The sequence below is a fragment of the Pteropus medius genome, unplaced genomic scaffold (assembly GCF_902729225.1).
Source record: "Pteropus medius unplaced genomic scaffold, Ma_sr-lr_union100, whole genome shotgun sequence".
Classification (NCBI taxonomy): Eukaryota; Metazoa; Chordata; class Mammalia; order Chiroptera; family Pteropodidae; genus Pteropus; species Pteropus medius.
The window spans coordinates 6287194-6313440 of NW_024349801.1; the positions used below are offsets into that span (position 1 = coordinate 6287194).

The 26247-nt window shown below is 40.6% G+C and overlaps 1 protein-coding gene across 1 annotated transcript in view; it reads right to left on the reverse strand.

Moving 5' to 3' along the window:
* Positions 1 to 26247, reverse strand: part of CDH13 (cadherin 13) — a 967094-nt gene that overhangs the window by 127086 nt on the left and 813761 nt on the right. The window contains exon 8 of the mRNA XM_039888803.1: positions 759 to 899. Within this exon, the coding sequence (XP_039744737.1) occupies positions 759 to 899 (141 nt within the window). The remainder of the gene's footprint in view (positions 1 to 758; positions 900 to 26247) is intronic.

Below are 26247 nucleotides of genomic sequence, written 5' to 3' on the forward strand. Positions count from 1 at the left end.
TGTCATCACTGATCCTATACTCTTGGTCAGTAAAAGGGGCGTCAAATACTTGGCCCTTACCCTGACCACCCCCCCCCCAAAAAAAAAACCATGATCTTAGCACATTTCCATCAGATGCATAGTGCAAATGACTTCCTAGTTTGGATACAAATTCAGTAACCCAATTTAATCTTGCATACTCAGGCTGTCCCCAAACATTTCTCCATTGGAAATAATGGGAAACGGCACCCATGATCCATAATCATAAAAGCACAATAGCCAAGAATAAATAATGGCTCTCCCAGAAAAGCTAACTTCGTTGTTATTTATAAGTTCCTAGGCCACCTTGCTATTGCCAAGAAAATCTACTTTACTTTTTTGCTGCTGTCTGGCCTCTCCATCTGTACTTGCTGAAAAAAAAAAAGTTATTGTTATGCTAAAATCACAATAGGATGCACATAACTCAGCACTAAATAGCACCAATAAAACTATGAAAATGGCATTTTGGTATTACAAGTTCTTTTCTATGGACTTTAACAAGATTCAATGCTTTTGTTCTCATAATGCTCTCGTATTTTCAGCTTTACAAAAAAAAAGAAAAAGAAAGAAAAAGAAAGAAAAATATGAAATAGTACTCCAGCAAAACATCATCCTTTCTCCACAAAAAAAAATGTTTTGCTTTTGCAAACAGCGGGGCAGCAGGGCCCATGGTACACAGAATTAATATTGACCAGCAATTATGGTTGTGACCGCAAGGGTAGTATTCAGCAGAGGCTTACCTCTTTCTTGGTGAATTTTGGCGAGTGATCGTTTTTGTCATCAATCAAGATTGTCGCTGTGGCTGTGCCTATTAATCCAACATTCAGTCCAGCCATATCTTGAGCCTCGACGATCAACTCATACTTGGGATTTTCCAGAGTCTACAAAGCAAAAACACGACAAAGATGGCATTTAGATGTGGGTTACCACTTTGAATAGGTAGCAAGCATGTTGCTTGGGTTGCCTCTATGCCCTCCTCCATCTGTGGCAGGCATTTTTAATCAGTCATAGCACTTTTATCTATTGTTTATAAGTAAGCCTTTGAAATCTCTCCAATATAAAACAGTTTACTATCCATAGACTGGAGCTGGCCATGGAGAAGGAGTCTATTTTCTGTCTTTATTTCAGGGGGCATTTGATACATTCCAGAATGTTTCATTTGCAGGGTTTGGGTATACACTGCATGTTTGATATTTACACCTGCATATGTCATTTCATAGCAACCTCATGAAACTGACCCGAAAACGAGGCTAATTTTGATGATGAGATTATGACAGAGATGGCAGCTTTAGGAACTCACATTTACTAAACAATTTGATGGGCCAGGCATTGAATTCCTGTACTTCCCAGAAATCATCATTATTAATCTGTCCAACAGCCATGTTAAGCTGCATCTATTGTTCCCGTTTTACAACTGAGGTTAAGAGTCACTTGTATCTAACTTCTTTCATGTCATTTATAGTCATTTTTTAGTCTTTTGTGTCATGTGAAATTTGGAAGACTCATTTTAATCTAACAATGATCTGATAAGTTTAACACGAGCAATATTACGCTATTATCTTTCAATGTACATGAGTTTTTCATTTGACTATTTGCCAGATATTTTGCTACATGTTTAAACAACTAACCAAGTGGCCTTGATCTCAGGATGAAGAAGAGTGCAGTGGTTGGTTAAATTGCCTTCTGTGGTGGATCTGCCTGTCTTGGCCAATGGAGATACCATCCTTCTTCTGGTAAGGCAGCACCCCACAATTCCTTTGGGGACCTTCCCATCATTTATTCTCTGCCCATGTAGTGTATTGAATGACTTTCCCCACCCTCCACTCTGTCCAACTTTGGGAATGAGCCCTGATGAGAAGAAGCCAACAAGTGCATACTAACAGAGGGGTACAATGACAGGTCCAGGCGCTGGACCTGTGCTTAAAAATCATTAGCCTATTGTAAGTGACTTTCTGCCCATCATTGACAAGTTGAATTGAATTTACTACAGTTGGGAGAGGGAAGCTCTGTTTGTCTGTGGTGCAAGCCTGGAAGCATTTAGCCTGGGGACTGAATGAGTCATCTCATGCCACAGCAGAGGTAAGGGTAGGGACATCAGTTTGAGAATAAAGCCAATCTACTGATAAAATTAGACTTGAACCCTGGAAAAAAAAAAAAGGTTCCCCAGTGACTGCACTGGAGCCACTTTATCATGCCATGTCTGAAGCCAGGGTTGCCTGTGGACTTTTGGTTAATTAGGGCACTAATTTTCCTTATTCGCTTAAACCAGTTTAGATTGGTTTCTTAATCACTCACACAGAGAATGTGAGTTGAATCACCATCGATAACAAAATAAAAGGACTTTGTTTTTTCTATTGAAGTTCCTACCAGTTGTAAACAGTCCCACCAGTATGACAGCTTCAAAACCATTGCTTATTCCAACCAATAATTAAGCAATACCACACGAAGCAAAGTACAAACACACAACAGGGTTCTAGAATTTCCTTCTAAAGCTAGAAGTTTACACAGCAAATTTTTATAGCTCAATGCTAGCTGTCCCTAAAATGTTTAAGTATTTTCAAAGGGTGGTGAGCTTTTTGCTCCCTAGGGTACCTTTAATTGGTTGTTTCTTAACTATGCTTCTGAGCGACTAACTTAAGTAGTAGTAGTTCTGTTGGGTGATTTGGAATGATCTAAACTCTTACATTCTAGGGGACGAGTAAGATGCGTCTACGTTCCTTGGACAGGGTTATTCGCAATGCTTTTTTCCCCCCAGACTTATTGAGATATAATTGACATACAGCGTTAAGTTTAAGGTGTACACCATGATGATTTGATACCCGTATCTATTGTAAAATAAGCTCCACTAGAATTGAAATTCACACAATTCTCTAATTGCTGAGGGCAAACAGAATTTAACACAAAACCCAGCTCTAGGTAATTCTAGTTCTGCTTGGTTCAGCTGGCAGCTCTCTGTAAAGGTGCTTGAAATGCCATCTACTCTCAAGCTGAATCTGGAAAATCATCAGCCTAATGTAAGTGACTTTCTACTTATCATTGACAAGTTGAATTGGATTTACTATTTGCCATAAATAGCTGGACCATATAAAACCAATAAATTGGCCCATCTTCAAATTTGTATGTCTCTGGACGTATAAATCGCTAGTCAGGTCTAATCTCTCGTATGCTATTTTTGCTTTTGTAATAATACATTGCATGTTTTTGGAAGCACGTCATCATAAAAATAAGAAAGTATGTGGATTTTTCCTGATATTGACAAGGTCATGTCATTTTCCCCGTGTAATATCATTTATCAGCATAATTCCTTGACATTATTTTAAGGGTTTCAGGAAATATAATCCTATGCATAATTTATAATTAACTTGATTACTTATATTATTAGGACTTAAGTTATTTCTAGCCTTTAAAATTTTCAACAATCTAAACAACACTGTAATAAACATCTTTATTCAGGAAGTCTTCAAAATATTTTAATATTTCTTTTTTGAATGATGGATTCCAAGAAGTGGAATTACTAGGTTAAAGAGTAACGTAAAATAAAGAACATTTTAAAGCTCTTTATTCATATTTCAATATTGTTTTCCCAGAAGATCTTACCGATATGCAAATTGGTACTACTGGAATGTTTAGTTTATGATCCCTGGCATGGCTTGTTTCTAAAGAACAGCTGATCTTGCTCCCTGAAGCAAATTGGTGCATGAGTGTGACTCTGTCATGGCTATCTAACAAGCATGTAAATTCATCCCAGCATTCACTCTTCTCCAACTTGCAGGACAAGTTGCTACGGACATGCACTCCAGGGCTACTAACTGTCGTGGATATGAGCTATGTTGCTTTCCCAGTGTCCATTTCCTCTTCCTGTGGTACCCATGCTATAATTCCTTCGGAGGCATCATCCCTTCCTCACTCTCAGCATAGGTGGAGTTCAGATAGGGTAGACACTATCCCTTATTTAGGAATGGTCATGTGGCTCATGCCTGGATAATCAGGGCCTCCTATTTGCATGACCATATGATGAACCCGTAACCCAAGTGAGTCCTCCTGGGACTGAAACTCAATTCCGGGACATACTTCTTTTAGAACTCTCAGGTAAAAGATATTCTCTTTCTGTTGGATTTGAAGGTGGTAGGACGTAAATCTGGAGCTGGTAGTGGCCATTTGCAACCACACAGAGAAAGTCAGCCTGAGGAAGAAGAGGACACAGAACTGAGAGGTAGAGGAGTTTTAACCTCATCTGAGCTCCTTAACAGTCATCTTTGAAGCCATAATTTACCCCTCAGACATTGTGAGTTTTACGAGCTAATAAATTTCTCCTTTCCTTAAGACATTTAAATTAGCGGTTCCATGAGTAGTAAAAAGAGGCCAATTGACTAAAATTGCAACTAATGCTATGAACAATTATCTGGTTATTTGTAAGAAAGTGTAAGAGCTATCGTATCATACTACAGTATCACAATAGGCTCTTCACAACAGCATTCCGATCATTTCTTGAATACATTATTTTCCTCTTAACATTTCCCCTCCATAAGATATATATTTTTCTTGATCAGAGAAAGTTGTTACACTTTTTTTCCATTAATTTATGCATCCATTTAATTGGAAATCATTATACCTAGTCTATATATTGTGCTGGGTACTGGGGATCTAGGGATAGGAAAACAGAGTCCCTTCCTTTAAGAAGTTTAGATAAGTTCAGGGCTGGTGACAGGAATGTTCATATATAACTGCAACAAAATAGAGTCACAGCTAAAGATATTCTTATGTCTGCTTATGATATTCCTCTGATAGCACAAAGGAAAGAAACATTGGCTTGACTCTTGTAGTTTAACAAATTTTGTAAATAATTTTAAAAAATGGACCAGCCAATTCCTGTCTCCTGAAGTAAATACAATTTTATGACTGCAATGGTAAATAGATTGATTAACCTAGTAGAAAATCAATTGGACTTTTTAGTAGATAAATTGCAAGGTTTGAGATGAAATGTTCAGAAAGTCTCAATTTTCTGGCAAACTTAAGGCATTTAAAATGTTTTTTTTAAATTATTATTTAAAATATATCCAATTATTGTAAGGAAAGTAGAAACCACATAGTTATTTCTGAAGTGGAAAGAGGGATTTCTCTCCACCTTCCCCGACTCCATTTGCAAGAGGTAAACGTTGTTATAGGTCTGCTGTCTCCCTCCTTCCTTTAACACATCATGCAGCATAAACATGTTTTATACACACACAATTCAACAAATTCACACAGTCTTACGATTGGTTTCACCATATCACTTTCGTCTCACTACTTTAGATCCCTCTCTTCATTTTAACAGCTGTATAACAGCCCACTGTATGGGTCCATTGTGTTTTATTCAATCATTCCTTATTGGATGATCATTTATTTGAGTTGTTTACAAGTTTTCACTTTTAAAATGAACTCTTAGATAAAAAGTCCATTGGCCTATCAGTATTTTGAGATTTTTCCATAGTAAACGTTTTTGCTTTCACAATGACATCAACAACAAACAGACAACCAACAATAAAATCAACTTCCTTTGAAATGCAGATGACCTAGAGACAATGCCACATGAATTCCCTTGTCCCTTGATCTTGCACAACTGGAATACCTTCCATTCTCCAATGACTTCCTTCCCATTCCAGCTGAGCCTTTTCTAGGAAATCTTCCCCAATTCTCTAGCTCTCGTAGTCACTCTTACTTGAAATATACATACCTAACTCATTTCTGCACTGCTTAGCAGTCACTTTGCCTCTGTTACTCTGCTGAAAAAAACTCCTAGGCAGCTCACAGCTGCCCTATTCTCTGGAAAGATCTGCTGATGCAAAGAAATAGGCCTTGGTGGCCATGTGTCACTTTTGTCTTCCTTATGCTATTGACGGATTGATAGGTGACTCCCTAATCCCCACAGGAGCAATCACATTCTGTGATATGAAACATGGAACTAGGCATCACAAAGACAGAATGTAGGACAAACCTTCTTGCCTCTCTCCATATTACTACTGAGACCAACGGAAGGATTTTTGCCTTCTTGAATGTTTTGGGAAGAAACTTACTACCGTGGTGCTCCTCTCTACTCATGTAGAAGACACCCTGCCTCTGGTGGATGAGACCTTTAGCTGTCCAGCTGTTCTGTCACTTGGTGAGTGAACTAAAAAGGGGTTGGGAAGCCCCATTGTCCTCTAAAGACCAAGCTGCACTCATCATGGCAAGAATCTCACCTGATTCTTATGCTTATTTCTCTCAATTGGTTCAAGGCTCATAGGGGAGATGGATGTAATCGACTCCAATAGGAAGAGAATTTCAGGCTGAGTTAAGCTGATGGTGTTGCTCTAATCAGAAAGATGCAAGTTCGGCTGCTGAGATCTGGGACCAGGGTGGCTCCTGACTTTAATTAACTCTCCCCTTGATTCTGTAATATACCCCAGTGTTTATTTAGGAGATCGGCACTGAAGCCAGCCAGAATCAATTTCAGTTGCTCACAACCAAAGGAACCTGTGGCGAAGCCAGTGTTACTTGTTCACCAAATTCTATTTCTTTTGACTCCAGGGCATATAGCTAGACTGGAAGATGAGCTCATGTGACTGATTCTGGCCAATGGAATATGGGCAGAAGTGATGTGACTGGCATTACCCTTAAATCTTCTATGTAATCCTCCAGGTTTTCTAGTTCCCCAAATGGAAGAACCCTGCACCTTCAAAGGACTACGTGGAGCAGGGCCCCTTCGTGGGCCTGCTTTAAACTGTGACATGAACAAGAAAACAAACCGTCTTTTAGGTTTAAGGGAAGTTTATTACAGCGCTTAGCCTACCCTGACTAATATAAAGGCTATGTATCCTGTTTGGTTCTATTCTGAATGCCCATTTACTATCTTCCTAAGTGGATGACAAAGTTTTCAAGGGCAAGGACCATGCCTTTGACCCCAACACCTAGCCAGTATGAACACACAAGGTGGGCAATTTACTTCCATTGTTGATAATGATGATATATTACTGTTTCCCTGGACTAAATTATATCTTAAAGGTCTGAGCATATCAGTGGCATTTCCAAACCAGAGTCATTTATTCTCAGGGAATGGCTTATACTTTGGGGAGCTTTAGCTCAAGGAAATAGAATTTTATTTTGACCAAGAAATGCACTGTGTCAAAACTGGGGAAAATTAAATTGGCTGCTCTGATTTTATTTTAAGCTATCTGATCTGTAAGACATATCTAAGAGAGTCAAGCTGCTCTCCTGGTCTGAATTCTGCAGTCATGCATTTCTACTGCATTTGCTATCTCCTTCTGGGTGTCTACGAGCTCCCAGTTAATATATATCCTAGAAACAAAAGGAAGATGGTGTGTCTGCAAGAAAAAGCCTCTGGTGTATCTTCACAGACGCAAGCCAGGTTCACTGATCACACTGATTTGAAAACCAAACATTTCATGTTGGAAAAAAGAAAATCAAGCCACGTCATTAAATATGGCACATAATCAATCACTGGACCCTTGATGTTTTACACAGCTACAGGGACTTCCACACGCGTATGCATTTAACGGAACATTTATCACTAATAACAAGCATAATGGTAGCTGTGGGGGGAAATCAAGGAATAAATGTTACACGGAAAAAGGTTTCGCCGTTAACCCATGCGGCACTCCATCCTCCTCTCGCCTCATCTGGAACCGCTCCCCACATCTATCTCTACACTACGTCCAGACTGACTGCTTTTCTGCTGGACCCCAGTTTTTCTTCCTTTTGACTTTTTGCCTCTACTTCTTCCTCCAGGCTAATTCTAGCTCATTTGCTGATGTTCATTCTTCATTGCACTGAAGCTTCATGAAGGAATGGGCCTTATTGCAGAACAGGATGGTTGACACTTAGGAAGGGACGATTGAAATTAGATCAATTACTATTACCCTGGCTCGGCCACTTAGTAGCTAAGAGATCCTGGTTAAGTTCCTTAAGTTCTATTGCCTCAGTTTCCTTATCTGTAAAATGGGGGAGAATAATAATACTTCTAGGTTAACTGAGGATTAGAACAAGTAACACAAAGTACTAAGCACAGAGCCTGGCATATGTAAATGCTCGACAGACAGCTGCTGTTATTATGCAGTAGATTTTTGAAAAGTCTTCTAAATATGTGGCAGATGCTAAGGGTTGCCTCCAAGAGTAGTCAGAGAAACTGAATGCTGCCAACAACCACTGAGTGAGCCCGGAATTGGATCCTTCCTCACTCAAACCTTCTGCTGAGACTGTAGATTCTGGACAAATACATGACTGCAGCTTCGTGAAGGTCCATTAAGCAAAGGGCACTTGGCAGCCAAGCCATGCCCAGAATCTAGAACATAGAAACCATGAGCTCATAAATCTCCATTGTTTTAAGTCACTAAGTTTGGAGGATCGTTTAACATGCTATAATAGATAACTAGTACAATTTTCCCCCAGCACTTATCACAGTCTGTAATATTCTTGTTTATCGATTACTTGTTTATTTGCTATCTTGACTCTGACCATTTCTCCTCCATGAGGTCAGGGGCTTATCTTGTTTAGAGCTTTATCTCCCAGCTACTAATTTAATGCTTGGCACATTATAGTTACATGATAATTAGCCGATTATAGATATGTTTTTATAAAGTAATAAATTACATAGAGCGATGTGCTTATAAATGCTTAACAAAAGAGTCTCCTGATTTGCAGTGTTTGTCAATTTTGGTGGTTTAAATACTTCTACCATGGCTAATTTCCAGCTACCAACATGATGTCATTGAGTGCATAGCTGGAAAGAGATAATACACAATCAGTGAGCAAGCTGGAGCCAGTAAGAGCTGGCTCCAGCTTGTAAATTGTGCTTTAGGAGTCAAAGAAAGCTGTAAGAAGACTTTTTCAACAAATCCTTTTGTTGTCTAACATTTAAGGTATTGTTAATAAGAAATATTAACATGAGATAACAAAGATATAACATAATTCATTTATTTATTCATTAGCTTTATCTATCTGGGCAAAGCAAAACTCCTTGTTTTATGGCACCTGAACGGGGACCACGTTCCCCAGGTTAGCTGTATCTGACATCTGGTCTATAAATATTTCAAACAGATTGGTGAAAACATTATCTGAAGCAGAATGAGCTGTTGTCTGTCTGGGGTTTGATTTATTCACTTCGGCCACATAACACTGGTGATATAGGTAGTCCATAAATCCAGCAGGAACTTTATACATTTCCTCACAAAATGCGCCTTACTCCCAGCTCAAACAGTGACTGACATCCTTCCACCTTCCCATGTAGTATGGCGACTGAATTTGATGTGTGTTTGTTTTTAGGCCCCCTTTCACCTTGCTCCTCAGTGCTAATGTTAGCATTCATGTTCTTGGCTGTCCCCTGCTGTGTTTTCATTCCTGGCTGGGGTCTGGTGGGTAAGGAGAAGGCAGAGCTCATTCCCCCAGGTTTACTGGATGCTGACAAAGCCAGCAGGGTGCGCAAGCAACAGGGGAAATAAACACTGCCTCTTAGACATGTACTGTTGGAATAACCTAAGTGATAGATATCAGGTTTAAAGACACCAAATCAAATAAAACGTTTCCAGGTAAAGTGTACATCTTCTGATGTTACTGATGAGTTACAGTAAGTGAACTGCCAATGGTGTTCACAGCATACCTGGAAAAATCACCTCTTTCAAACCCAAGGCAGCAAATATTTGACATCCAGTTTGCTTCCACTGAAATATTTACATAGTATCTACTACGTTCAAGTAACTCTGCTAAGAGGTGATGAATGATACAGACCCTGCTTATGGTGCATTTATATTCCAGATAAATGAACAAAAAGCAAGTATGTAAGGTGTGATGTAATAAGTGTTATCAGAATGTTACCAGTTAGGGTGCATGAGAAGGGAATCAGAATGTAGGGTGTTCAGGAAGGCTGTATGGAGGTTACTTAATTTACAAACGTGAACTGGGCACTTACTACATTTTAGGCATTGTGCTATATACTGGTGACAAGTAAAGGGAGCCAAGTCTAGTGGGAAGGACAAACACTCAGATAATTTCAGTAGACTGTGATGGGAGTAAGGACAGAGTATTGTGGTATTACAAAGGAGAGACCACCTAACCTAGACCTTGGGGAGGCAGGATCCAGGAGACATTCCTGCAGAAGAGAATTTCCTACTAAAGGATTAGATATGGGGTTTTGACATGGAAGTAAATTTCTATGGAAGGAGATAGCAGACTATTAATCCTAAAATGCTATTAAACTCAATCATTCAGTAAGAACTGAGGCTCGTTCTGATTCTGGTCAGGACACTGTGGGAATAAGAAATGTAAAATACATTTTCTAGTAGCATCAAGGAACTCACAGCTTGGCTGAAGATAAAACACGTGTAAGTGGCTCCACAAGGCACTAGGCAGTATGTGCTGAATATGTGCTCAGATGTGAATGGTGCAGTTGGGAGGGCCATAGTGGCTTTTTAGTGGCATCGGGTTAATGCAGGCTGGAGTTGAGCTTTGAAGGATGGGTATGAGGGCAGAGAATTCAGAGAGGGAAGAAGAGCCTGGGAACCATCATGGAGGTGGCCAAATGAGACAGGGCTATCAGTGTGGTTGGACTCAAGGTTTGTGAGGTAAAGAGATGCAGCCTATTGGTTCTTGAAAGTAACTCAGAGATCATCTCGTCCAACACCATCTTTGAAGAACACATAGGGTAAGGAATCAGGGAAAAGAAAACCCCAAGAAGCATATGGTTGGTTAGGGGCAGAGCTGAACATGCTAATGACTTTCTTGGGTTTATCTGTTTGACTGAGACAAGGAGGCACAGAGCCCTAAAAGTTGAAATAAAATAAAATGTAATTAAAGTGCTCTTTCTCTATGTTTTTGTATATTTTAATAATCCACTGTTTACTGCATTAGCCCGCTTCTTCTCAACTTTTGGCCCTGAATTGTCATAACAACATTATGCCTGGTACATAGTAGGTGCTTAAGATATATTATCTAAGTCAGTGCTTCTCAAACTTGCCTGTAGCTGAATCCTCTGGTGAGTGCATTAAAAAACAGATTTTCAGCCCACCTCTAGTGCTTATGATTCAGGAGGTCCAGGGTAGGGCTTGAGGATGTGCATTTCTAACAAGCTTTCAGGACATGCCAAAGCTGCTGATCTGGGGACCGCACTTTGATAGAACCATTCTGAATGAACATTAGATTACATGCCGGCTAACACGTACCCTTGCATCTTTTTCCTTAAAACTCACCTGTTTATGAGCAATTTCAATGAAAAATAGAAAACATAATTTACCAAAGTTTCCCTCTCTGTCTGACTGAAAATTTCTCTTTCTAGAAAAAAATGTGCTCTGAGACACTAAACAGCACAGCAATTGCCTCTCTCCAGCCTGCTTAGAGTCATTTTTTAGATGTCTTCATTTGAATGTCCTCCCTCACCTTTCATGGGCCAATAACAGGATACATTACCTTCCTCCTGGAGGAATCAGCTCAGACTGGACACCTGGGAGTTGCCCTCAGCAATTTTCTCTGTTTCACATCAATGGCTGATCATCAAGTGCTACTGATTTCTCCTCCTCAACCTCCCTTGAATGCACCCCCTTTTCTCTATCATCTTTGCTATCACATGACCTCGAGCCCTCGTCTTTCTCACCTGAATTACTGCAACGGCTTCCAGACTGGCCCCTCTGCTACCTTCCAAACCGCCTTCCACCCTAAACCAGCCAGAGAGAGCCATCTGAATGGCCAGCTAACCACAGGACCTTCCTCAAAATGCCTCAGTGGACCTTCAGTTGCTAGAGGATAATGTCTGTCAAGCACAAAGACACACTCATCATGGCCTGATCTAGCTCTCTTCACTCAGTGTTACATTCCTATAACACCAGACTATATGTAATTCCACCATCTATGGCTTTTTCCTTCCTCTACACCTTTGCTCATGCTGTGCCCTCTATCTGGGAGGCCTTCCTATACAAGGTTATTTTTTTCCCCCCTGTAAAACTACTACTTGTCTTTATATACCTTACTTAGATGTTGTTTCCCTCAAAGCTTTCCTGCTCTTCCCAGAGTTACTCCTTCCTCCTCTGTATTAGCCCTATCTATATACTATGGCCAATATTTTTCTCTTGGTTCTTACAGCACTTACAGCAATTTTTTTCTTCACATGTCTGTCTCTGCGATTATGCTGTGAGATGCTCAGTGTCAGATTCGTGTGTCAAGCACAGTTACAGGGAAAGTGTGCTCTCAATGTTGTCAAGCTTTTGGCCCTAGAAGCTTTCACATCTTCTGTGGTTAGCAGAATAATAGCCCCCAAAGATATCCATGTCCTGATCCCTGGAACCTGTGAATACGGTATCTTACGGGGCATAGAGGACTTTGAAGATGTAATTTAATGAAGGATCTTGAGATGGGGAGATTCGTCTGGATTATCTGAACAGGTCCAAATTAGTCACAAGGGTCCTTATAAGAAGCAGGCAGGAGGGTTAGAGTCAGAGAAGGAGACATGACCAAGAAGGAGGAAGGAGCCATGCGTCACGGAATGTAGGTGGGAAAGGCCAAGGGACAGATTCTTCTCTATAGATTTCAGAAGGAACCAGCCTTGCCGACACCTTGATTTTACCCCCGTGAAACTCATTTTGGACTTCCGATCTCGAGAACTGTAAGATAAATGCATGTTGTTTTAAGCCACAGATTTTGTGGTCCTTTGTCACGGCAGCCATGGGAAACTAATGCACCTTCTCTGGAGAGTGCTTATGAGCATCCTGGGCTGCTGGGATGCTCGTCGGCCTCCCACTGTGGGGTGCACGATGTCGCCAGCTGCCACCTTCATTTCATGCCCAGTTGCCTCCTTCCTGGGACTGCCCACCTTCCCAGAATAGCATCCTCTGTCTTTGCTCTGGAAAATATTTCCATTTTAATCCTTTGAAGTGTGATGTCAACCACACCTTTCCCACAAAATCTGTCTATAAATTTTCTCCCATGTTCAAAGTGGTAAATGCCAAATGAGTTTACTAGAGATTCTCCTTTTCAATATATGTATGTGGTTTCCAACATGTCAGTCACTTTCTGAGTATTCATTATAGTCTTTGATGGGGGCAAGGACCCTATCTTTGACTTATTCCTGCTATATCCCCAAAACTTGGCCCACTGAGCCACTGAGGCCCAAGATACTGTTTTTAAGTGGTCATTGTGTTAAACAATTTGAAAATAAATTGAATTAACCCTAAGTCCCTGGGGGAAATCACACAGCCAGTTCAGTGGCTGGCACTCTTCGTTAATGTTTGAGGAATGAACACGTGAAGGGATAGTCATGCTGATCACTACCCAGAAAACTTGGCCTCAGGGTTGCTATTCTGGGTTGCAGAGGGTACTGACTGGTCCAAAGGCAGGGCCTGGGCAAGGTTGGGCAGGCTAAGCCTGTCTCTAGAAGGCCAGGTTTTGCACAGTAGGGTAGGGTGATGAAGGCCTGGCTTTCCAAGAGCAAGCAGGGGAGTGCTTCCCCTTTGGAGAGGCGTCCCTGGCAAGGAAGTCTTCGCATGCGCTGGTGCAAGTGGGTTGGGCTCTCCTCCACCTCATGGCAGATGCCCCATGGCTGGTCCCAACCCCTGGCTTAGCCCTTGGCTCATCACACATCCTGAGGTGTATCAGATGGAAGGTGGGGCAAATGAATCCTCAGTGGTGAAGTTTGGATGGGAATGACCTTTTTTTAAAAAAAAAGCAGGGGGAGACAAGAGAATGATGCTCAGATGAGTCTCAGCAAACCCAGTTGGAGATTGTCTCAGGTGCCCCTGGGCAGGGGAGGGGGGCATGTTTGCCACAGTATAAAATCAGGAAACTGGTGTTCCTATAGTTCACTAAGCACGCACCAAAAGCAAATAGCGTTCCTTGGATTTCGATTTATCACCATCTAAAATGTCATTCTCTGTATAGGTAATAAAAGATAATACGTTTTATGGTGGCTCCTTATGTTCAGGTTTTACAAAATCTGTTATTAAATGATCTGTATAGAATGTAAATGAATCTTACTAAGTTACATGGAATAGCAAGGTGGTTTTTTTTTTCCTTTCCTCTCCCCCAAATCAAGTGCAGTGAGGACGGCACTCTCTGCATGTTTTCTAATCACACAGAGGAAGGTAATGCTTTTGTCAGACTAAAAATTGTGTAGTCGGCTTCACAAAGTTACATACTGATCAAAATGTCCAGAAAATTCAATTACTGACTCCTAATGACAAAAGCACAAGAACTCACCAAGGGTTGGAAGATGTTTCTAAAATTATGTTCTAAATGCTTGTCTCTTGGAGCAATTTCAGCTTTATGACCTTTGTCCATCAGTCCTCTGCATGTTGATGGCTGCTGCCCATTAATTTCAGGAGTTTAGTCAGTATTACCTCCTCTGTTTAGAAAAGTGCAACCTAAGTGGGCTTCGCCCAGCCTGATTCATCCACTGGTTCTTAGAACCGACTCCCATTCCGATGTGACCCCCTATTCGAATCTGCCATCCAGGGTTACTTTTAGTCAGTACCGTACATTTTCCCCTTAAGTCAAATGCATTTTCATGCAAAGCTTACTTTGGTTTAGAGTTCTATTGCTGGTTGTAATTCCAGGTAGCTTTAGAAACAAAAGAGCCCTCTGAGAGAGTAATGAATCAGCAAATGACACCCACCCACTCTACCCACGGATGGGAAAGCAATTCAAGACCCTGCCTTTATGCTGTCATTGGGTTATACTCTTTGAAAATAAATTGATCTAATTCTAAAACATCTGAGGAAAAATCACACAAGATGGATTCCAATTACGCCACTGCTGTTGTTCCAAAACCAAATTCATATACCTGGGAGAAAAGGCAATGTGAATAACCCAGACATGGATTATTCTGGAAGGCTCTCCTGTTGATTTCATGCCTGGCACAGTCAGCCGTTTTGATCACCTCCCTTCAGCATTATTTGGACAGGACCTCCTAATGCACTGTGATCCTCTGCGCTGTTCGCACGAAGTGGCCCTTTTATGTTCTTGGCTCCACCATTCATTTTGTTCTTGAAATTGTCTTGGTTCTGCTGACAAGAGCTAAACCTATTAACACCCTTGAATGTTCCTCAAGCAAGGAACAGGAAGTCAAATGTTATGACTTAACATTTGTTCTTGCCCGTCTCCTGCTCAGGCTCACGGACAGACAGAATGTTGATCAAGAGGAGTGTGTTTTCCTTCACAAATAATAAAACCCACAAACCTGCCCTTGGAGGGTTCCTTTTCATTTTATTTTTTAAAAAATAACAAGAGATAGAGTTTTCTTCATTTCCTCCAGCTCCTCCCCAGAGTCCTTTTCAAACTGGAGGGGAATTGAACTATTGCCAATTCTTTGGGAGGGAATCCAGTGCCTTAGCTCCTGTTGCAATTGGGGTCAGACCTCAGCCCTGGGAAGAGACCATCTCTCTGTGCCTCGTGCTCCCTCCTGGCTCTTACCCTAACCTGTGGACCTCTCTGCTCTAGTACATAAGCACTCATTCCTTGCCAGTCCCACTGGGTTCAACTCAGATCCTCTGTCAAAATAATCATAGCTATATCTATTGAGTACTTACTCTATGCCGGAAACGGTACTCAACCCTTTGTGTGAATTATTCAGTGGATACTCATGACACCCTTGTGAAATGGGTAAGGTTGCTGCTCCCTGGTATAGGTGAGGATTCTGTTGCCCAAGGACACACAGCTCTTACGTGGTGAAGCTGGGGTTAGGACTCAAATTCTTGGGTCCATAGTCTACACTCCTAATTGCTACACTGAGTCTCCTTGTCACCTGCACAGTATCCCAAAGTCTCTCTTCGTGGTAGCCTAAAGATACCATATGGGAACACATTTCCCAGCCATTTGTACCAGCCCTGGATGGGTTGGGCTTGGAAGGATGAGAGCTTTTTTGGAATAGGTCGCCAGTCATGGGCAGCTCTTTGAACAATCTCCACCAAGTCTCCAAATGTCTGCCTTCTTCCTGCAGACAGACCCCATTTATTCCCACAGCTTCAGTTCTACCTACCCCTGTTGAGCATGGCAGTTTCAATGACCATCTATGTCTTTTATGTCCAAATCTTTCCTAATCCCTAGACCCACACTTCTAACTGCTTGCTTGACTTTTCCACCTGAATGTTTCACAAGCACTGCAAACGCAGCATGCCCCAAAGTAAACGCTGTACCTCCCCAGCCAAGCACATTCCTTCCCTGTCCTGGTTAATGGTGTCACCCTCCACCCAGGCAACCAAACTGGAAACCTTGGTATCTTCTCTCATCGCCGCTGATTCTCCCTTGAAAAGGATCTCATATGATCCCATCCTTACTGTTCCTACTGCCCTTGTCTTAGTTTGGATCACTGTCATGTCTTACTTTGCTATTTCCTGAGATAAATAGAATACAGACTTGGAGCAATTTGGAGAGGGGCTATTGGGTGCAGGAAGGTGGAAAGAGGTCCTGGGTTACCACTGCCATGCCATTCAGGGAGAAAAGAGCAGCCAGGCCAGCCCAGTATATGATGTACCAGAACTTATAACCATTGGCCAGTGGGAGATTTCTCAGGCTGACTTCCTATGTGCAAAATCCTGGTCCCAGAGCATCCCAGCACTACATCCTACAGAAGTCCCTGGACACTAATTAAAGGAGTACGTGGGTGGTCACTCACTCCTCCATTTCTTTGCAGATGTTGCCCCCTTTGCCTCGTAGTAAGCAATTCTCTACATTCAGACTTGGCAAATATCTATCACCCCCAAGTGTCCAATCAGGAATGACCACATTGCTGAGTCCTGGCCAGTGGGATGTGGGCAGAAGAGATCTGTGCTACCTCCAGGCTTAGTGTATCGACTTTCCTATGCACAACCTCTATGTCTCCTCTTTCTGGAGCTAATTTGGGGGCTACCTGTTGAAGATGTTGCACTGTGGATGGGAGGAGCTCTGTGAAATAGAGCTCCCATCTGGCATCTGACCAATCTCATTGGATTATGACACAAGCAAGCAGGAACACTGGGCTGAGCCACTGAGATATTGAAGCCGTCACGGCAGCTAGCTGACTCTGGGATATATACCCACTATCCAAAACAGCAAAGCGAGACGCCACATTTCCATTCTCCTTGGGTTAAATTCTTTTAATATTAATTGAATTAATTCTTTTATAAATTACATATAAATATATAAAATCTATCTCTATTTTGATCTCTATACAGATAGATTTAGGTAATGTGTATATATGCACACATACATATATATTTATATATATGTAGATAGAGGTAATTTATCCGATATATATCTTTCTATGCATCCATCTACACAACACAAATGTTAACAATGGTTAGCTCGGCATGATGAAATTACAGATAAATGTCCTTCTTTTCCTCTTATTTTGGGTTATGTATATTTACAATTTTTTTTTTTTTTTTACCACTAGAGAAATGCATGGTTTTGGTATCAAGGAAATACCTTACGCTTTAAAAGGCACAGTGTTAAAAAGGAAAAACGAACAACCTCCCCACAAAAACCTTTCTAAAGTGTGACCCGGAAAACATCTGCATAAAGCAAAGCACACATTAGCTGAGCATCGAAAGCAGCCTGACCATCCAACAGCCTGACCATCCGACAATGCTGGCAGTGGTCCCCACAGGACCAAGCACCCCGGGACTCTGCTGCTTTCCTTTCACTTATATCTTAGCAAGCCCTCCTGACAACCCCCACACTTCAGGTGAGGAACCTGAAGTTCAGAGAGGGTTCGTTCATTCATTCCACAAACATTCTCTGAGGGCCGTTTAGCTGGTAGGGATAGAGTCACAGACAAAGGCTACAGAGAGTGTACATTCTAGATGAGGAGATAGATTGTAAACGAGATCAACGGAGGTCAACGCTACAGGAAAAAATAAATTAGAAGGGGGATAGAGCGTTCTGGGTTGAGGGTGGAGGCTCAGTTTAAATAAGGTGGCCTGAGAAGGTCACATCTGATTAATGCCATGAAGAAACTAAGGAAGAGCTGCAAAGATATCCTGGGAGGGAGCATCCGGGCAGATGAACTAACGAGAACAAAGGTCCTGAGACAGGGGCACGTGGGATGGGTATTTTTTTCCCGAATGTTTTTAAAAAACACTGAAAGTAATTCTTGAGGACTAATTTCTGACATTTTTTTTCTCCTGCTCTATTATGTTCAAGGCAGTGAGTACCTGCTTAAAATAGGAGCAAATCCTGAAGACGTACTTTTGAATAGAAGACTCAACTGTAAGCTTTATGAGGGCAGAGACTGCACTTTGCCTTCCAAATGTCCCATAGTCATTTTTGGGAGGAATGAATAAATGTAGTTGAGATTTTTATAAGAGAGAAAAAGATTTTCATCATTTGAAAGAAAAAGCATGTTTCTTTTAACAACAGCTGAAATACAATCTGCTCAAATTTCATTATAGATATAAAATCAAAGTTGGAGATTTTAACAACATAAAAGTATTTTAAAAATAAACAGAATAAATGACACATCTGAGGAGAATGTGCTTTTCTTTCTTTTATAAATATTGACTCCCACGAATAGAGATCTGTTATCTAATAGGGATGCTAAGTGCTGATATCTGGCCGAGCAACCAATGCAAGCATATGACAGTCCTCAAACTTCTTATTTCTGTCAACTCCAACATGGAACTTTTAATAAGAGAGCATAAAAAAATGGTAAAGTCATTAAGTGGGAAGAAATAAAACTGGGTACTGCACCGATCTTAGATTTAGGACCTTCCTGGATCTAATTTAATAAATTACCAAATGATCGATTCTACCTCCTTAAATTGTTCATTTCTATCCTCTTCTTTCTATTCTCATTACTTCTCTTTTAGTTCAGGGCATAAAAATAGCATCTGCGGTTTCCCTGAGTCCCATCTCATCACCCCAAGTGCATTTTCATTACAATTGTCTTTCTAATACTCAGCTTTGATCACTTGACTACTCTGCTCTAAATCCTTCTGTGGCTCCCCGTTGCTCCCAGGATACTGTCTAAACTCTGTGGAGTGGCACCAAAGATCCTTGAAAATTTGTCCCTCTCTGCTTGCATTTCCTACCATGCTTCCCTCCATCCATTATCTACAAGGATAATCACTGGCCATGGTTTCTCAAACATGCCAGGTTCTCTCGATCTCTATGCCTTTGCAAACACTGTTCCCTTCGCCTGGAACAGACTCCACTCATGTGTCCCAGGCAAGCACCTACTCATTGTTTAAGTCTCAGCTCCCACGTTAGTCCTCTGTGAAGCCTGCCCTGATTCTGCTGTGTCTAACTGGGAATCCACTTTTCTACACTTATATTGTGCCTCATGCGGGCCTCTGTTTAGTGCAATATCTGCCTTATCACAATGACATATTTGACTCCCTGTTAGCCTGTGAGTGTCTCAAGGACTGTCTCTACGTACATCAATAGAGTATGAAGTCAGCCTTAGGAGGGCTCTCTCTTGGTGATTCACAGTCCCTTGGACCAGCCAGAATCCCACCTCTTGCCGAGGTCATAATAATGAGGCATAACGGAGATGAAGTGGCCTTCGGAATCAGAGAGTGTGAGATGCAGCCCTGTTCCACTCCTTACTACCTGTGTGGACCTGGACAAATTACTTAACTTACTCTGTGCTTCTCCTACTTCCTCCATGTATGGGAATATCATCATCTACCTTGAAAGGTTGTGATGAGGATTAAATAAGAGGATACCTACAAAATGCATAGCATGACATTTAGTGAACATCGCCAACTAGCTACATATGTGGACTGTGGACAAGGTAACCTCACTAAGCGCCAGTTTTATCATTTGTAAAATAGGAGAATAACAGTAGCCCCCTCACAGTGTTAGTGTGAAGACTAAATGAAATGAACATCATTAATATAGTCAACATTATTGAGCATTTAATATTACTGCACTCAATACTCTCTCTTATTGTACCATTTATCACTCGGAATTGTGTCATATGTTTACAAACCTACAAGTTGTTAGAATCGCCTACGTCTTTTCATTGTCATATCTGTGATACCTAGCATCTTGCTGGACACGTAATAGATGTTCATTAAACATTAGCAGAGCCAGTGCCCGAACAAATGTCTGCTGTCATCTCTACCTCTCCAAACCATATCTGTCCTTGAAGGCTCAGCACCAGCTTCCCCTCTCATCTGGAAAGCTTTCGCTTCTTCCTGTTATAGGGCATCTTCTGCTTTTGAACACCTACAACATTTCTGTATCTCACACATTTGTCCATTTTCCTGTAACATGTTTCAGCCAGGAATCTTCAACGGTTATTTAAATTTCAACCAGCAGAAAAGACTTGCTGTGCCCATGTTCCCTTCGCAGAGCTCTCAATCAGCCAGACACTCACCACTGGGTCTGTATCCTGGAACCCTAAGCTGATCACATTTTACCATCCAGGAAAATGCCCCATGGCTATAAGAAAAGGGTAATTTTACAGAGTCTGAGCAAATCAAGAAAGGCTGGACATCCTTCCCCATCCAGGAATGGCCAGCCAGCGGTATTCTCACAGATATACCTTTTAAACATCCTCATAATACTGTGAAGAAAAAAAAATCTACTCAAATCCACCAAGCAGAGCTCTTTGTAGCATTGAAGATTGCTGCTGTTTAAGCCAGAGGCATCCACATTAAAAATAAATGCTTAGTCGGAGAATATTTAATGACATGGAAAATGTTTCCATTACATTGTTGAGAGGAAAAAGCAGGTTACAAAATTGTATGAATGCAGAGATCCTATTTTTCGTAAAAAATGGATTTATATATACAGAATTTTTAAATAGAGTAGGAGAATGATATACAACAAGATATTAACAGCAATTATCTCTGAATGACGTGGTTATGCAATTTTTCTTCTACCTTTTGTATCCTTTTCTAATTTTCTAACTTTTTACAATAAATGTAATATTTAGTGTTCAGAAAAATATATGTTTTATTAGCATGTAATTAAAATGGAAGGGTTAAGATGTCTTGGATGTATCTACCTGATTTTGATGTGGATATTTCACGAGGTGTGTGGTTCTCGATAGGGCCTCTTACTCTTCTCTTCCCCTCACCCTCTCTCGGGCACCAGTGCAAACCCATGACCCAGGCTTTGCTTGAAAATAGACAACCATTTCCTCGAACCGAGATGTGTTGGCCATTAGTGTTTCCGATAGGGGCATCTGTGAAGACCTCACATTACAATAGAAACAATGTACTAAATAAAGAACACACAGCTCTCACTGGCTTTCTAAATGTCAGTGTGCAGACCCGGACATTTATATCTCAGCATACACACAGACTTCTCCAGAGAGCCTGCCCAACAGCTGGTTGGGGTGTGAACCAAGAATTCGACTAAATGTTAATTGGCACCGAGGCGTGACATGGGGGCCCTTAAAGGCTGCTCTGGGAAACTTTGTCTTTTTTTTTTTTCCTTCCTTGCTTCCTTAATGTTGTCATCCATAAACCATGAGGAGGATCTGGTCAGTGAGCACAGTAGGACAGGGGATGTTTAACTCTTTCCTCTCTAAGACATTCATTATCCATATGACATTCTGTGCCTGTAGCTGCACCACAATGCTTAATGTTTGGATAGAAATGAAAACCTGTAGCCCATCAGCAGGCTGATTCTAAATGCCACGTATTGAGAGAAATATAAATTGGTGATCAAATATAGCAGCACTTGATTATTTTATCCACAAATACAATGTAAATGTCTGCCACTGGGGTTATTAGTTATTTCATCATTTAAAATACAATGAAGAGGATATTATTCAGAATGTGAAAAGACAACCTAGAGAATGGGAGAAGATATTTGCAAATCATATATCCGATAAGAGTTTACTGTTCAGAACATATGAAGAACACTTACGACTCGACAAACAACAAAAGACACACATCTCAACAAAAGACTCATAACTAAAATATAGGCAAAGTATTTGATTAGAGATTTCTGCAGAGAAGACTTACAAATGGCCAGTGAGCACATGAAAAGATGCCCAATATTGATAGTCATTAGGGAAATGCAAATCGAAACCATAGCTACTTCACACTCACTAGGATCTTAATTTTTTTAAAAAGGAGAATAAGTTTTGATGAGAATGTGGAGAAATAAGAACCCTTGTACATTACTGGTGGGAATGTAAAATGGTTCGTCCACTGGAAAAATTAGGCAGTCCCTTAAAAAGTTAAGCATAGAATAAACGTATGACCCAGCAATTCTGCTCCTAGGTATATTCTCAAAAATATAGAAAACAGGTTCCCAAACAGATTCATGTACACAAATATCTATAGCAGCATTATTCACAATAGCCAAAAGGTAAAAAACAACCCAAATGTGCATGAACGAATGGATAAAAAAATGTGGTATATTAATACAATGGAATATTATTCAGTTATAAAAAGAATGAAATACTGATACATGCTACCATGTGGATGAACGTCAAAAATATGCTAAGTGAAAGAAGCGAGACACAGAATGTCACATAGTATATGATTCCATTTATATGAAATATCCAGAATGGATAATCCAGAGACAGAATACGGATTGGCCGTTGCCAGGAGCTGGGGAGAGTGGAGAATGGGGAGAGAATGCTTCATAGGTCTGGATGACACTTTGGGATGATGGAAATGTTTTGGGGCTAGGTAGAGGTGTAGATTGCACAACATTGTGAATGTACTAAATGTCACTGACTTGTTCACTTTAAAATAGTTTTATATGATGTGAATGTCATCTCAATAAAAATATGAGTGCCTACAATGTGCTGGTTGCTAGAGCTGTGAAAGTGAGTAAAAGAGTCACGGACTCTGTTCTTAGGTAGAATATGGTCCAGTGTGGGGTACAGATATCTTAATGGGAAGGTTGACATGATAAGATCATTCTGGCAGTAGGGTAAGATAGTTGCCTTTGCCTTTTTTTTTTTTTTTTTTTGGTAACAGCTTTAGTTAGATGTAATTCACATATCACACAATTCATCTATTTGAAGTACAAGATTCAATGGCTTTTAATATATTTACAGAGTTGGGCAACTATCACTACACTCTATTTTAGAACATTTTAATCACCCTAAAGAGAAATCCCATACCCATTAGCACTCACCCCTGTATTAGTTTCCTGTGGCTGCCAAACACAGCATCACAAACTGAGTGACTTAAAGCAACAGACATTTATCGTTCATCAAAGAGAGACATTTGGGTTGTTTCTGCTTTTTGGCTATTAAGAATAATGCTGCTACGAGCATTCATGTACGCATTTTTACGTGGACCTATGTTTTCATTTCTTCTTACATATTAGGAGTGGAATTTCTAGGTCATATTATTTGTCTTTCTTCAAATGTAGATATACTAATTGATCCCTTTAAAAATTACTCCTCATTGGTTGGGGTTTTAAAACTAAAATTCATGGAAAACTCAGGGATGAATTGGGGAGATCTGTTGACCTCAGTAGTTGTATGTGAAATTATGGCTCCTTGTACATTGTTCCCCGGGGAGATGTTACATCAGAGTCTTAACACGGCCTTGGATTCGTAATAGCTACCTCTGAGATGGGGAGAGAAGAAAGGAAATTTGTATGTCAAGACTCACTGTGAGTGATAGGCACTAAATGCAATCTCCAACATACAGATAAGGATGCTGAGAATGCAAGAGCTGAAGTAACTCACAATTCCATAGTTGGTAAGTGGTGAGGTCGATATTTGAGCCTTGGTCCAACCTCAGAGCAGCCATAATACTCAACCTTATCTAGACTTAGGATTTGGTTCTTGGCCTGGGTCCCAGCTTCTCTTTCTCACCAAGGTTTTTCGAGGAACAGGCTCCCAAGAGAACAATGCCACTGCAGGTGGGTCCTCCCTGCTCAGAGTTGGGCAATGTGTCAACAATCAGGCCCAATTTGAGGCTTCAAACTTTGGATGCAAGCTCATGTGCACCCTCTAAGCTCAGAGAGCTGGGTGCTCACATCTGACTCATAGAGGCTATATATTGAGAGGAAGGATAATGACAATAACAGCAACGTCACCATAGTGACAATATTTGTTGCCATTTCTGGAGCATCTTCATTGAGCCAGACACTTATATCCTTCATTTGAATCTTCATGACAATACTGCAGAGTCTGTATATCCTTCATTTGAATCTTCATGACAATACTGCAGAGTCTGTATCAGTAGTATTCCTATTTTACAACTGGGAAATCGAGGGACACACGGTGCTCAAGGGAGTGTCCTAGGGAAGCTGTGGCTTGGAGGAACTCATGTACCTGTAGACTAGGTGGGAGGTATCTGGGTATCTCAGCCTCTTACCTAGACCCAAATCTGGAGCAAGAGGGTTGGGCTTCCCTGTCCCAAGACTCAGCACTGAAAACTGCCCAGATAAGAGGGCAGCTACCCAATTAGGATGTGTATGGCTGGCATGTAGTAGGTCCTCCATAAATGTTTACCAAAGAAAAGAGCAAGCTGAACTGATGAAGGACTATAGTAATTAAGCAAACCTGGTCTTTTTGCCTTGAAAGAATCTGCTGTGGTGATTAAAAGAAAACAAACAAAAAAAACACAACCTCATTTATAAACCTTGTAATTCCTTCTGCCTTTGTTTTTTATTTTATTTTATTTTTTTAATAGCTTTAAAAATGTTAGGTTGGTTTTTATTTATATGGCACACATATATGGCAAATCAGGTGAATTACAACAACTGTGCACCAGGCTCTTTGTGGAACAGGATCCTGAGGGTGCAAAGGGCCAGAGTGCCATGATTGGTTAGTGATGTCTACCATGGGAGCAGAAAGGGGCAGCACGAGTATGAGTGTCACTACTCCTTCTCCTGCTGACTTCCCTACCTTCTACAAGGTCAGTGATCATCTCTATGCTGATAGATGGCTGGCCTGGTACTTCCACTGAACTAGCGCAAGTTCCCACCCACTAAATTCTGACAATACTGAATTGAGCCACACCCACTGGCACTAAATCCAAAGGTCCAAGCCATTTAAGAAATAAGCATGTTGGCTCCGGTTCATTTGATGGGAGCCATATAATCAGCTGCTAGACATACTTCAACCTTCTCTTCTACTTCTCCAAATTCAATGATTCAAGGTTCTTTCAGTGTTTAAATCTTTTTTATTCTTTAAATTTCTGAGCAGCTCAGCCATGTATCACTGCATTGTGCAGTCATAAAAATAATATTAATGTTATGTGGTGTGAGGCAATGCTCATATTACGTTCTGTGGATATAAAATATTGAGTGTGTCAACATGTTCAAAACCTAAAAAGAGAGCTTCATCATTCAGCCCACAGTCTAAGTACTGTATACATTTCAATTCTTTATGTGTGAAACTTAATGAGTTTGGATTCTTTGCCTCATTGGTCATAGTGCTAGGAAATAAAACAAGGAGAAAAGGCATAAGTTTCCTACATTTATACTTTAAATGCATCAAATCCTTAAAACAAACCAAACAGAAATGATTACTGAAATTTTTAGAAGTGATGCATGATTTGAATTTCCAAAGCGTATTTTGGGTCTATTACAAATTCTCGAAATCAGGAATGCCATGTTTGGCTATTATATGTGTTCAGGAGAATTTCCTTTGCTCACATCCTGGAAGAACCCAGGAATAACACACACTAAGTGGTAAGCTAAGACTAGGATATTCAATTCCATGGAACAGGGATTTATTGAGGTCTTATGAGGTGCCAGGCCCCATGCTTAGCACTGGGGACGTAAGGGATGAATCAGACACTTATACTATATCCATCCAGTTGAAATGAGTTGATTCAGAAGGGAGAGTAGGAGAAGGAGAGAAAATTTTCAGAAATGGAATCAAAAGACCTACTTATTGACTGCATGGTTATTAGACTAGTGATCACTTCATAAGGTGTCAAATCATTATGCTGTACTTTCTTGAAATAAATACAATACTATATCTCAAGTATAGTTTAATAAAAAAGGCCTAGTTATCAACTAGGGTAATGATGATGATTATGAAACTAGATAAAATTTATTGTTTATGCTCGATCTTGTGAATTGTCTGGACATTATTCTATATGACCCTCACTGTATCCTGTGACATGGATATCACCACCATACACATCCATTTTACAGATGAGAAACCCGAGTCTCAGAAATGTTACATGACTTCTCCAAGCTATTTGAGAAGCACTAACAAAGCAGGATGACTGCTTAGCTCTGCAGCCAGAATGTGCATCCTATATAACGAGAGACAGGATCAAGTTGTCAATGTAGTAGGCATTTTCTGGCTTAGGTACCTAGGTTGATGGAATTAAGATCAGTTATGGGATCAGG